This window comes from Theropithecus gelada, chromosome 1 (genome assembly GCF_003255815.1).
Source record: "Theropithecus gelada isolate Dixy chromosome 1, Tgel_1.0, whole genome shotgun sequence".
Taxonomy (NCBI): Eukaryota; Metazoa; Chordata; class Mammalia; order Primates; family Cercopithecidae; genus Theropithecus; species Theropithecus gelada.
In genome coordinates, this window is record NC_037668.1 from 102364557 (window position 1) to 102379568 (window position 15012).

A 15012-nucleotide genomic window follows, 5' to 3' on the forward strand; every position below is an offset into this window, starting at 1 on the left:
AGATTATTGATTTGTCAAGTGGAGATAAGTGCGCACTATTGAATTGAGTAATACCTAAAAAGCATAATGGACACGTTAGAATAGATTTGAAAATAGAATTGTTAGGACATGGTGACATTTTATGAGGGGGCTGAGGAAGAGCTTGGAATCAAGGATGGCCCCCAGTTTATAACTGGGTAACTAAATTCATGGTGATATCCTGCACTAAGAGAAAAGAAACAAGTTTTGATTGAGAAGAAGGAGGGCTCAAAGGCATTATGTGGTGTAATATAAAGCCTAAAAGATTCCACTGGATTTTAACCACACAATAGTTTACACTGGAAAGGTTTATTGGAGTGGTAAAGACAAAATGAGACTGTAGTGGATTGAAGAGGGGATGGTCAGTGAAGATGTAGAAGCAGTAAACCCTTTAAGAGTATTGATTATAAAGAAGAGAGAAATAGAGGCTGGGCACAGAGGCTTGCACCTGTTATCCCAGCACTTTGGGAGGCCAAGGTGGGCAGACCACTTGAGGTCAGGAGTTTGAGACCAGCCTGGCCAACAGGTGAAACCCAATCTCTAATAAAAATATAAAAATTAGCCAGACATGGTGGCAGGCACCTGAAATCCCCACTTCTTGAGAGGCTGAGGCAAGAGAATCACTTGAACCCAGGAGGCGGAGGCTGCAATGAGTTGAGAGATCTTGCCACTGCACTCCAACCTGGATGACAGAGTGAGAGTCCATCTCAAAAAAAAAAAAAAAAAAAAAAAAAAAAAAAAAAGAGAGAGAGAGAGAGAGACATAGAATGTTTCTCAGAAGGTTACTTTGAAGAGTCAAGATGTTATATCAGTAACTATATTGATTTTTCACAACCATAGTGTTTCTTGAGCTGCTATAGTTTGCTCAGATAGGGACAAATTATACAAAGTGGCTTAAGAATAGTTTTAATCTACCTGGAGAAATATGAGATATGTGTAAAGAGAAAAAAGGTAGTAAGAAGAGAGAACATATACTAAGTGCCATATGTATGGAACTGAAAATAGTTAAAAGCATTTAGTCTCAATTGGTGCAGGCTAGACTATTTGGGCAAGGATTCAAACAACAGGCAAGACAAGTTTGTTTTAAAACAAGGACGAGGAACACGTTGGTCAGGAAGGTCATGAGGCAGGAGTCATTGGTGTGAGTAGAACTTCAGACAGAGGGGCCTGGCTTCAGCCTGGCAGTCAATGATTAGAGGGATAAAGTGAAGAGTGTTTATTCAGCTCATTTTCTCATCTTTACTGGAAAGGTGAGCTTGTTGGAAAGCTGTGTCCTGCACAATATCCAGCAATGTAGTAAAAGTCAAATAAATATTTCATAAATATTTATTGAGTAAATGTTGAATTTATAGAAAACCTATAGATAAGAATTTTCCTGGAGTAACACTAAAAGGGGAAAATTAAGTCACAAATAGGATATTTATAAAAAATACGAAACAACAATTTGGTCTGATAACTAAAGAATTCAATTCTAGGGAAAGTTGCTGCTAAATATAACCACCCCATAAAATTCTCCCATTCTTCTCATTCTTTCTTGCCCTTTACTCCTGCAGTGTCAGGAATACATTTTAATTCAGTATGAATTCGTTGGTTACCAATAACTCTCTGGCATGGTTCTTGCTTTGGTAGAGCTTATAACCTTATTGGAAACAAATGCTATGAAAGCCGGGATGAGAAGAAATCGTCAAGCAGGGTCCTGCAATATGGGGATATTTATTTAGAAAAAAAGTTGGAAGTAAATTCAAACTTGGAGGAGACACCATGAACAAAGGGAAGGAGAGAAGCAAGAAGGAGCTAGAGGGTATTCTGGGGACAGTCACATAGCATTGACGAAGGGTTAGAGCTAAAATAGCCCTAAACCGTCATGGTTGATAACTTACATTCCTGTGACTAATACTTCTAGCTCACAGGGATAGACTATCTGGTGTCTTGAAAAAAATAAACAGCTTCTCTTCTCAGCAACTGAAGAGACGCTGAATGGTTCAGTGAGTTTAAAAAAAATAGATATGTTCATTTCTTGTGAATTTTCAAAGTGTCCTTGATGGAAGGCATATGGGACTAAATACATTTTTAACCTGCCCTTTTGCAGACACATGGGCATTTAGTTTCCCTGTGTTCGCTAAGGGGAGATGGAGATACCATAGTAAAAGCTATAGTTTCAGATTAGTCCAGTAGGTAAAAGCAGTTTCCTTTCTTGAGTTACCAACAAATCCCTGCTTTGCAAGGAACTGCGAACACATTCCCCTGAAGTCATACTTTTTAAAACACTCGTTTGTGGCTCCTTCTGAGAGGTTAGAAGAAAAGACTCCTTAGAGGTCAAGCTCTGCAGGAGCAAAGCCTCTGCTCGTCAGAGATAGAGCTGTCTCGCCTGCTCCATTGGAGTTGCCCAAGTCTGAGGCTTCTCTTCTTACTACAGAAAACCTTGTTTGTTGATAAAACCCAGCTCTCCTCACAGCTGTTATTTTTAAGCTCAGCCCTCCTCTGCTTGACACATGTACACCTACACCAGGGTCTTCTAACAGGAAACTTGGCACACGAAATGTCAATGGCATCTTTCTTTTTCTCTTACTCATCTTTCATATAATTTTTCCTTTAATCTCTCCTCTCCCTGGCCTTGTTTTGTTGCCCTCACTTCCTCACTAGTGTCTAGGATTGAATTTTAACACGCAGAGATGGAGAGTATTAACAGACCTTTTATGTCTGGGTGTTGAATAGGTGCTCAGAAGGTCCCTGGCACATTGCCAAAGAGTTAGTCTTGGATCTGGTTTCTTAAATGTGAGTGAGAAGAATCCAGTGACACTTTTGTACAAATTGATACCCTGTAGTTAGTGCCTTTAGCATCTGTATCTCCACACTTCACATAGGCTGGAGACATGCTTAGATCCTCAGTTCAGGGAAAAAAAGACTAAGTAATATAGGAAAAAGAATAGTTATTTGTCAAATGATTGATTGGGTGGCCTTGGGGGGAAAAACATCTCTTCACATTCTTCCTTCATAGAATAAGGGATCATTTAATGATCTTTTCCTTTCAATTCTAAAATATTGCTTGCTGTATCTCCTTTTTTTCTGTCTGCTACATTTATGCTATGTAGACTTTCGTATTGTTTTCCTGCCTGTCCTTTGGTTTGGAAGAATTGTGTTTGCTCATCACATGCAAATGTCCAGTGCATTTCAGGGCTTATGTACAGAGTAGGGATTGCATAGGGACTTTGTAATTTTTAGTATATTCAAAACTGAATATTCAGAAAGGTGGCTAGGAAGCAGTATTTAGGTAATACTTAAAGAGCAAAAGTTGGAAACTTCTTTACTTTTTTTTGGCTTGATGACTTTATTTCAGTAATCAGGCTAGCTAATTATTACCTTTTCATACTTAAATGTCACATATCTTTTGCCATCTTCTTTGTCCTCTAAAGTTTTGACTATATGCTTTATGGGAAAAAATCTCCCACACTGTTCACCTGTGACCACCAAATCCAAGTTTCACAACCAATTGTTGAAATTCAGAAACCTCTGCTCATCCACAGTACCAATGCACTAGAGAAATGTTAGTCTCTATGAAGAAAAATTACCAATTTTGTTCCAATATCCTTCCTCCCTTTCTCAATTTTAAATTAAAAAGAAAACAAATTATATGTAATGAATTCATAGCTGTCATTTCCTGTGTTGTTACCTTGATTGTCACTTCAGCATTCAAAAATGTTACATTTTGCAGTTTGCATACCTAAGATTCTTCATAAGATTATACCACGTTAAAATGAATAAGAAATGACTGTAACCATACACAGAAATGAAAATTATATTTGCTTGTTTATTCTAGAGCACTTGCTCATAGAAACCTCAGAATCAATATCATGCATGTATGTGGTTAGATTTATTCAGTCATTATCATTCTTCCACTTGCTTTTTATGGTGTTGAGCAAATAGTAAGTGAAGAGTATGAGTTTTTTTCACAATACCCTCAATAAATGGGTTTAACCACAATACAAATCTTATAATCCACCTCTTCAATCCCACTGGCAATGGGACAAATCCACTAGCTTTAGAGGTAAGCCTTCAAATATACTTCTACTGACAGGTTGAAGTTTGTTTTAGGACAAATCAAGGTTCTACAATCCTTTGCATTTATTGGAGTTTTCAGTTTCCATGGTTTCCAAGAGTTCACTGAAATTAGGCTTTCCATGTTTAGAAGTCATGATCGGGGCTTTGGTAAATTCCTTTTCTCTAACCTAGATTATGTTTAAGATCTGTATATTGCTATTCCTGGATGAGTATTGGGAGCTATTGAACGGTCAACATGGCTCTTCACCTGCATGCCTCCTCTAAAGAACCAAGGATTCTTTAGAACGAGGAATTTCAAGGCAATCTGTGTGAAGTCAAACTAGGGTTGTTTTCTGGCATCATAAAACAATAAAATTACAATTTGTATTTGTAGTGAAGAACTGCCTTCAAAGAGATTAATAGGAAAGCCTACACTTGAGGTTCTCTGGCCTTTGGTAAGGAGGGGAATGCCCTGATAAAGTCTGAAAAACAGACTTCCGTAGGCTTCATTTATCTTGAGAAGAATTCTTCTGGACATGGTAGGAATCCTGAAGTAGTTTATGTTAGGCCCCAAGGTACATGGAGGTGTCAAGAATGTAGGGTGAAGTGGCCTGATGCAGGGGCTCATGCCTGTAATCTCAGTGCTCTGAGAAGTCAAGGCGAGAGGATTGCTTGAGGGCAGGAGTTCAAGACTAGCCTGGGTAACATATTGAGACCTCATTTCTGCAAAATGTTCAAAAATTAGCCAAACATGGTGGTGTGTGCCTGTAGTCCTTGCTACTCAGGAGGCTGAGGTGGGAGGATTTCTTGAGCCCAGGAGTTCGAGGTTACAGTGAGCTATGATCACACCACTGTACTCCAGCACTTCAGCCTGGGCAACAGAGTGAGACCCTATCTCTGTAAAAACAGAATGTCTGGTGAGGCTTTATTTGGCTATGAACTTAAAGTATGTGATTTCTCATGTTACTGTACAATTGTTATCATGCTTCTATCTGCAGCCCAAATTGTGTAACAGACTCAGGTATTTCCTGATAGTCCAGTTACCACATAACATACATGAATAAGGAGCTAATCTCCCTGAGCCCAAAGGTACTGTCTCTGTTATCCTGGGGCTCAAAACCAGGACCTCTAGCAGTAGTCCTCAAGAAGATAATGACTTTATGATCAACAATTGTTACCTAGCTATGTAAGAAGCAGAGATTAGATAGGTAGGTAGATGATAGATAGATAGATAGATAGATAGATAGATAGATAGATAGATAGATAGATAGATAGATAGATAGATAGAATCAGATAAGAAAAAGACCAAAATAGGAAGCATATGAGACTATATTTGCGACTACAAGGAACTGATCTAGATGACTTGGAAGAGTTTTTTAGGAAAGGGTACAAAGATCCAAAGTAAGTGGATGTGAATTGCACTTCAAAGGTCTAGTCAGCACCTTGAAACAAATTGGAATCAGTTCAGTGTATGGGAGTCTTATGTTCAGGTATCCCACTGAGTTTGGCAGTGGCAGCTGCCAAAAGTTCATGAGGGGTTTTCAAGTAAGACTCAAGAGAAGAGAAAAATGTAGTTGCCTATTCTGAAGGTCACCAAGGTGAGACTCCCCAGAAAGGTCTGTGGCAGGAAGAGAGTCCTGAGCTATCACGCAGCTCTAAGGGCAAATTGTGGCAGCCAGCAGATCAGAAGACCAGGACTCCTCAGCATCAGGTTTGAATGATTGCCTGTCAGGCAGATGTGTTTGTAAACTAATGACTTTCACAGTGTGATGAGATTGAAAATGAAGCCTAATTGCTTCCACTGATTTAACCCTTGGAATGCTTCCAGGCATGCCGATAGCCATGTGTCTTTAATCATGTGAGTTAATCACCTTCAGGGATACATCAGAAAACAGTGGCTTATAGGAAGCCTGGGAAGCATTGCAGTTGTGTTATTAAGCCTACACTTCTGGGGGTTGTCATCTCTTCAAATAAGGACGCTGAGAGGTTGGCCATGGTGCCCTTACACTAGTTTTGTTAGTAACGACTGACATAGGCAATTACATGGCTCTGTAATTCAGAAAAAATGAATTAATATTTATGAATTTTTAAGTGACTTAAAAGAACTCCTAATGGTAGCAGAGTGAAAGTAGCAAGTCACCTTGATCCTTCTAAGGCCACCATGAACTTCAGTCCAGCTCTGAAAGAAAATCAGAATTGGAAAATGGTCTAATAATCAGGCCAGTCTGATTAATAGTGACAATTAGTATTGGACTACAGTGCATAACCAACTGATTATGAATCATTTGAGCGCTTTAGGTAAATTTTCAATACAGGCAATTAAAATGAAAAGACTCATGATCCTTACATAATGACTTCATTAAATTAATTCAGTTCTGAGGTTGGGGAAAATTTTATTTTGTAGAAAGGAACCAAAAGAATTTAACTTCCATTCACTTTTGGTTAAAAGAAATCTGGAGAAAACATTTATAAGATTTAAACACAACACACACATATGCAGACACCACATTGCAAACACCTTATTCATCTCTGAACGTGAACTGTGTTACTGAGGAAGAAAGAACTGAAGGTCAGAGCATGGATTCTATTCACGTCGCTTATTTGGATGAAGTAAATCTTGCCCTCAGTTATATTTTGTATTCCACTAAGTGCATGCATTGTTAAGGTTAAGAGAACATTATTGTGGAGTAATCTGTGAAAGACAGACACTTCAAAGAGATAAATACTCACTTCTGTTACATAAACAATTGACTCAAATCATTTGCTTCATGGTAAAAGACAAAGCTAGAACCAAATCCAAATACTGTGGTATCAGTGCAGTCAGGGGAACAAAGATTCCTTTAGGTGAAACACAGTCTTTCAATCAAAGCAGAAATAGTTTTGGAGAATTAGACAATAAGAGTGGATGGAAAAGAGACTCTCTAGGGCTAAGAGTGACTTGAAATATTCCACAGTAAAGTCTGTCTCTATTGTGAGTTTTGAGTCAGAAAACACTTTGCTTCCAAGATTCATTACTTAATACCTAATGTATACGGCTTTATTGTTTACAACAGTGCGTTTGCACTTAAGTTGTACAGACATGCTGTAAGCTAGGTATTATGTATATTAATAATAGCTAATACTTATTTAGCATTTCAGAATTTACCAAATTCCATCTATCTCTTTTTCATTTTCTTCATTCCTCTTACAATTTTTGAAGATGAGAAAAGGAGTCTCAAAAAGTTAAAGTGTTATAATTTGGCCAAAATCACAGTACTGGTAATAGCAAAAACTAGGTATTGATTTGTCTTCTGACTCTAGGTCCTCTTTCTATGTAGTACCTCCTGTTCCTCGTATTTCTTAAGACTATTTTTTTCTACTTGGTTAATGATCCGTTTTATAATAAATTCTTACATTCACTATATTATTTTCTAGGTATCTCAGAATGCAAACCACTTTAAATTTTAGATTATGTAACTTAATCGTTCTTTCAGTTTGTATTTCATTCCCAATCAGACCACACTGTCTTTCTGAAGGCATACACTGCAATTTCCAGCACAGAACTTAGCCTTCACAGCAGAGACAGTAAACTGAGTCAGAAATTGGTTGAGCTAGAACTTCAACCCAAGTCCTACCATCTGGGGCAAGAAGCCAAGGAGACTGAGGGGCAAGAGATGAAAGGAGATAAGTTACAGTAAAATGTAGAGATTTGTTCAGATCTCCAGATTAGTAAATGCACTTCTAGCATATCATATCTCCTATAAAGCAGGGTGATCAAAAGGAGCAATAAAGCCTTCTGAGCTGCTGACACTGCAAGGTTGGCTGGGCATGCTTATGAACTAAACAACTTGCTTCTGAGCTTAAGCCTCACTTGACACAACAAAATTGCAAGTGAGCAAACAGCGTGGAGTATAGAAATCACATTTATTTAGATGAAATCAAAATGGTAAATGCAGAAATGCTAAAAATTACCTTAAGCATAAAGGACTTGTTGACTTTTATCTACTTAAATTCCTTTAATTGTCTTTACCAAACTCTCTGTTATCTAAAAAGCATTCCTCAGTGACTCTTCACCCTAAAAGATGCTTCTGGAGAGTTTAAGATGCAAGTGTATGTATGTGTGCATGTGTGCACACATGCATGTGCACACCTTATGTGTACATGTTTGTATATTATAGTATAAGTTAACTATTTTCCTTGACCTCAAAGGTAAGGGCTGAGACACTAGCTCAACTAACTACTGACAGGTTTGCTCATCTGTCAAATCAAATCAAAATTTTCTGATTTGTCAGATTCAAATTAGAAGGATCTGACTCATGGGGCTGTTTCCACGAATGTTACAATGCTCATGAATATACTCTGCAGCATCATGTATAACAGAGGACTGTCTTTCTCTCTCAAGATTTTATAGAAGAGCAAATGGCTGTAAATAAACCTCTTGGGTGATCTTTTGAAGGAAAAGAAGTCTGAGAATTCCCATCACCCTTCTATTTCTCTCTCCTGATCCTGATGATTGTCTCCCTGGTGTTGACCCTCTTCATGTGCCTGGCTTACTTCCCAGGTCAAACTGCACTTTCCATGTTTGCAGTGATTATGCTTCCTTTGTCTACATTTCTTTAAAGAGCCTATGACATAGTATCCAATCTCTTGAAGAGAGAAAAGTTAGTCTTTGCCTGCTTTGCCTTGGTGGAACAGAGGTATATTAGATTTATTTCTAATTAGCTTATTGATTTCAGTCTCATCACCTTACAGTAACATATTGAAAACAGGTATTTTGGGCACTAGCTGGTAGGCCTGACTTCACCCAAACAAGATTTCTGGCATTTATTTCCAGACATCTAATTATAGCAGTCCTGACTCCTCCTTTGGGTATGGTTGGTATGAGAATCAGCTTCTCCTAAAACAAGAAAGTTTTGGAGACTGAATCCTGGCTCCACCTCTTTCCAGCTATGGTAAGGGACACTGATTTCACCTCTCTAGCCTCAATTATCCATCTGTAAAATAGGTATGCTAATACCATCTCCATAGTGGCTCCATGAGGAATGGAAAAACGTTGAAAACACCAGTGCCTGCTCACAGGAGACCCTCACTCAATATTTACTCCCTTCTCTCTGCACTGCCACCCTCTGTGCCACTGCTTCTACATTCCCACAATCTTTACACTGCTCCAAACTTGTAGCTCATGACATCTCTCAGTAATAAACTCTTGAACTCATCTTTAATAATAATTGCACCAGGTCTGTTGTCCTAGCTGGCTTCAGCTCCAAGCTCTTCTCCTTCCCTGGTATCCTCAAACCTGACATTGCTGACCCTTCACTCAACCTCCCTGACTCTAGAGGCTTTGACTCTGGGTGTGATGCCCACTGAAGCTAGGTCACTGTGACTGATTGGCACAGGTTCTCTCAGCTTCAACCCTGCCTGCTCCCCTTCATGAATTTCACTCCATATAGGAAGCACAGCTTACTTCAAAGTGGGAAAAAATAAGTGAAAGAATCTTAGAGATGGTATTACAATTTAGTTTTCATTATTACTGAGTGGTTAGAGAAGGAGTGGACAAATCCAAGACTATCTTGAAGTGAAGAGAAACTTTCACTTTATTCTAGCACTTGCTAAGTCTCATTCTGCAAAGTCACTTTCATGGCATCCTTTTTGACATTTAGACCCATTTATTGCTATGAACTCGCATTGTCCTGTGTTCCTAAACTGTCACTGCATCTTGTGTTTTGTTTGACTTGTTACTGTTTTTTAAACATAAGAGTTCACTTTGAATGTGACTTCAATATGATAAATGTTATAGTTGTTTATCAGGTGCGTCTAATCTTCCCAAGCATAACTCTGACTCAAGTTCCACAAACTCCCAAGTAAGCCACTATTCTATTCATAAAAGTTGCCAGGTTTTCTGGCTCTTTCTCACTGTGTATATTATTGCTTTGTAGTCAGAAGGCCAAGCTAGAATTTTGGAGGTTATCTTTGTTGTTGTTGCTGCTGTTATTGTTGTCATTGTCTTTTAGCCTCTAATATTTAAACTGCTCCCAGATATAGACACTTCTCTCAGATGTTTTGATGGATCCACTCCACCGCTTTCTTTTTTCTACTCTACCTTCGCACTTTAGTCATTTGGTAACTGCATTCTAAAGTTATTTGGAAATACCAGTCTGTGATTTCAGAGTATTAAAATATATACATAAAAACCTGTACTAGTGCTTTCTGACATCCTGCATCAAGTCCAGAATTGTTCTCTAATTTCAAATTCCCTAGCAGTTCAACACCACTTTCACCCAAATATTCCCTCATTATTTTTTAGCATGCACTGATTAATAAGTACATTTTTAGTATAATTCCTATTGCATACTACACACACTCCCAATTCTTGCCCTTTGCCAAGATCTTTCCCCAATCTAGAATTCATTTCCCCCTTTGTCTCTTCCAGCCTCATCTCCTTTACACTACCGTATAAATTCAGTCTTTGCCTGTCTTGTTCACCACTGTTTTCCAGTATACAGAAATTTTCCTGGCACATGATAAAGTCTCAGCACACATTTATACACTTACAAACTGACTGTTCTTCAAAGCCCACTTCAAAGCTAATCCCTTTCTTAACCCACTCTATCAAGTAGTGCAGCGTGTAGATGCACTTTTTGTGTTGCATTTGAACTTCCAGAGAGCTCCTGGTGCTGTAGCATTCTCTGACAGGACAGTCTCGTTCTCATCATGTATATTCATTAGTAATTTGTTGTTAAAGACATCATGTTGGAGGTCTCTGTTTTGTTTGACATCCTGGAATACTTCTACACCCCGCTACTACAAGAAATATGATTTTAATGTATTTTAGATTTTCTGTAATTTAAAAGAAGATTATCTATAGTCCAAAGACAAAATCGGTAGCAATTACAAGAGAAGTTCAAAAGTAACTTTTTTTGTAAAGGTCAAGTCAAGGTGGGAAAGCAATTATATAAAGTGATTCAATATCATATTGGACTCACTGAAGATTAAGAAATAGTGGTGTTTTTCATGTTTTGACCATGAAGCAAAATAATTAAGGATAAAGGAACATTATGTAATTTATTATAAAATAAATATAATATAGCCCATATGCACTAAAAAAAATCCAGTGGCAATCTCCTAATACTGAAAAGACTCATTTACAAGCCAAATGTGAAATGAGCATCAAAGACATATGGTAAGAAGCATTCAAAGACAATCTTGGACTATCATATGCATGTCTGTAAGATAGTCCACAACTAAATTTACTAATTTTGGGGAAGAGTAACCTCTCCTTGGACTATCTCAGGTTTGATTTACTTCTTAAAAAGGACACTCTTTTTTCTGCCCTTATTGAGGTGTAATTAACAAACAAAAGTTATACATATGATGTACAAGGTGATGTGACTTATGTATACCTTGTGAAATGATTACCATAATCAGGCTAATTAACATATCTATCCACCTCATATGGCTACCTTTTTGTGTGTGTTGTGAGAACATTTAAGATCTACTCTGACACTGTTCTTAATCTAACTTGAATTCTTGGTTGAAGGGGGACTTTCGTGACCTTTATGCTATTCTCCTCAAAACCTTAAAAAGTGGTTTAGTTGGCATCATTTCACAGATCTCAAAACACTCCTTTGTGCTGAGATTGTATCTAGAATGTATTGATCATGGCATTTTCCATAGAGAATCCTTTTGCTACATTCATTTCAGGCCTTGTCTTGAACTGTCCTTGTGCCTAGGGTTCCAGCAAGCTGATTCTCTTGCTCGGACTCTAATAGGCCCATGATGCTTTTCACTCTTTCCTTGTAACCACAATTGTGTTAGCAAATGAGCCTCAAGGAGCTGAGAAACTGATCTTCAGCTGATGGGTCTTTTTGACAAGTTTAGTGGGTTTGTCTAAAGTAGGAATTCTTTATACCTTCAACATTAGATAAAGTGTAAACATGATTACATTTTATAAATAGCTATTTTGAATCAGCAAAACTAAAAAAATTTGATTTAGCCCTTTGGGGCCAATTTAGTCTCTAGGGCAAACAAATGATGTCTATGGTCCTCTTCTTTGAGGGACCAATTAGATTAGGACATAGCAAAGCTTACTCAATGTCTACTTTTTTTTTTTTTTTACAGTCACAATATTCTTCTCTATGAGGACGGGCATGCTGTGGTGGCAGATTTTGGAGGTGAGATTTCCATGAGTAATACCCCAAATGGCATCCTTTTTTATTTTGTTCCTACTGGGCACCTGATATTCTACCGTGAAACTGAACACTGAACACTGACAGCTATCCTACTCTAAATCATTCAAATTTCAGTGACCCTACATTTTGAAACTCTGTCATTTATTTCTAGTTTTTCTTCTTTGTTATCTCCAGCCAAGAGAAGGGAAGTGAGAATTTGAAAAAGACAGAAGTTTCTTGAGGTTTCAAAATTTTAGCTGTGATTGTTGACCTTGGTTTTAAGATATTTCCTTTGACGTGGTTTATTTTCTCTTTCCCTCAGAATCAAGATTTCTACAGTCTCTGGATGAAGACAACATGACAAAACAACCTGGGGTTTGCTGCTGCTTGTGTTTCCTATAATTATAAACCAATTAAAATGTGTAAACTCAGCGTGAGAGGACATAAGATGAGAACAGTTTTAACTGGAAGAAATGTCATTGTCTCAGTGTCAGGATAATGGCTTATGTTTTTATTTTTAGTAAGCTTTCAAAATAACTATCTCAAGGTTCTACTAGAAAAATAGATAAGATATATATTTGGAAAACATTATGGATAAAATACTATAGAACATGTTTCAAATGTAACTGAAAAGAACGTGGTGGGCATGGATCATTTCATATTTAGATCACCTAACTACTTATAGTGGAGTTAACATTTAATAGGGAACTCACTATAAAATTAGTAGTTCATCAGCATCTATTAACTATTCATCGTTCTCCACTTTACCATTGTAAGGTAATAAGTGGTATATCCAAGTATTAATGTTTAAGTAAAATATAAATTATAATATCTCAAGCAAGGATAATTGTACTCAAAATGTCTGCAATTAAATTCATTACCTGCCCTCTCCTTTACTCTCCCCAATCCCTCCCCCTGAAAAAAAGTAGACTTCTCTTTCTGGACTACTTGTGATAACTAATTACCTAAGCCTGGAGTAATTTTTCATTCCTTCCCTTTCCTGCTTCTGCTTACACTCAGTCACCTTTTCTGGATGTCTCTTTCTTTTCTTCTTTAAGTTCATCTTAACCTCTTAAACCTCTCATTTCTTGCTGCTTCAGTTCAGATTCTCATCATTTCTTTTCTGGACTAGTATCACAACAGGCTTGTAACTCCAGTCCCCTCTTCTGATTCATTCTTTGCAACATCAACTAAGTTCTCGTTCCTATGGAGCTAATATTCTACTGGAAGGGGATGAATACTGGACAAATTAACAAAATATATCTCAGGCAGTGATGAGTGTTATGAAGAAAAATGAAAGCAGAGTAAATGAATGGAGAGTGATGAGGATGCCATTTAGATGGGATGAAGGAAAAAGTTAACATTTAATAAGAGGCCTGACATGGGAGTAATCTACATGGGGGGAGAGCTATGCAGGTGGGGGCAATAGTAAGTGCAGAGGTCCTGGGGCAGGAAAGTTCTTGGCGTGTTCAAAGTCAGCGTGGCCGGAGTGAGGTGATCAAGGAGGAAAGTGGCAGTTTATGAGGTGAGGGAGGTGGGAACAATGAGTGATCTTTTGGCAGGACACAAAGCTCATCCAAGACATGGGACATAGAGGCAGCTAAATTAGTGGTCCTCAACCCTAGGTGCACATTAAAATAAGTTTAGAAACTTTTTTAAGCATAGTACCTGAATCTGATCCCTAGAAATTATGATTTTATTGGCCTAAGATTGATCTTGAGTAACTGCATCTTTTAAAAATTCCCCCACATAATTCTAAAAAGCAGTTAGTTGAGACTCTCCAACTAAATAAACTTTTGTTGAATGTAATTACATTGAATTTAACCAACAGCAGGTAATATTAACTCTCTTATTCTAGCAGCATAGTCTTTAAGCACAGCACTAATAAATAAATAAATTAGTGCTAATAAATAAATTAGTGCTGTGCTTAAAGACTATGCTGCTAGAATAAGAGAGTTAATTTGGAATTTATTTTGAAAGCTGTTTTGTTTCTTATTAGTTCTGGGGCTTTATGTATGTTATCTAATCACTCTATGACCCCTCTGTGCAAAAACGGGCATACTGTGTACCTGCTCCCACGTATACAATGTTGTGACACAATGCATAATTTGCTATAAAAATGGAGGTTCTCTGGAATGTGGAAGCTTATGCAGAAAAATTGCATATGAGCACCATAATAAGAATAAAGATATTATTGGAAAGCTGTAACTATGCTTGGTTTCAAAATAAGGTGTACATTTCAAAAAAATTAGCAACCAACATTACACACAAGATTTTGGTAACAGTGATAAAAGAATAATGGTTTCCTTCAACGGATATTTAAAAGTGTTTAGCAAAGTTTATTAGTAAGATAAGGTGCCATGGGGATTTAGAACTGGGAGGGTGTGGCTCCTCTGCTTTGTCCTTGAGGAATCTGAGGTCCAGGAAACAGGAGACTTGCCCAGAGCTGTTCAGTAAGTGGTAGAGCCAGAACTAGAATTTTCATCTCCTAACTCAAAACCCAGTGTTCTGTGCCCTAAACTAGAAATCAACTGAATTTATGCATTTGCATCCCAAAATGGAAACTAATTTTTTTTAACTGAAAAATGGGAAGTCACAAATGAAAAGAATGTACATAATTTCATCAAAACAGAGGCTAGAACTTTGCATGAAGGGACTTGTAATATTTTATGGGCTTCCTTTCCAGGATATTGCACAAACAGCATTCATAAATAGCACATCTGGGCAGAGAAAATAAGACAGACCTGCTCCTGCCAGTGATAAATCTACTTCATAGGAATATTCTGGGCACTCCTCTGGAGCCATTTCT

The 15012-nt window shown here is 37.6% G+C and overlaps 1 protein-coding gene across 1 annotated transcript in view; it reads left to right on the top strand.

Annotated features, from left to right (window-relative positions):
- Positions 1-15012, top strand: part of LOC112632005 (serine/threonine-protein kinase TNNI3K) — a 310001-nt gene that overhangs the window by 195234 nt on the left and 99755 nt on the right. Inside the window, exons 18-19 of the mRNA XM_025397614.1 lie at positions 12154-12206; positions 12526-12578. Of these exons, the coding sequence (XP_025253399.1) occupies positions 12154-12206; positions 12526-12578 (106 nt within the window). The remainder of the gene's footprint in view (positions 1-12153; positions 12207-12525; positions 12579-15012) is intronic.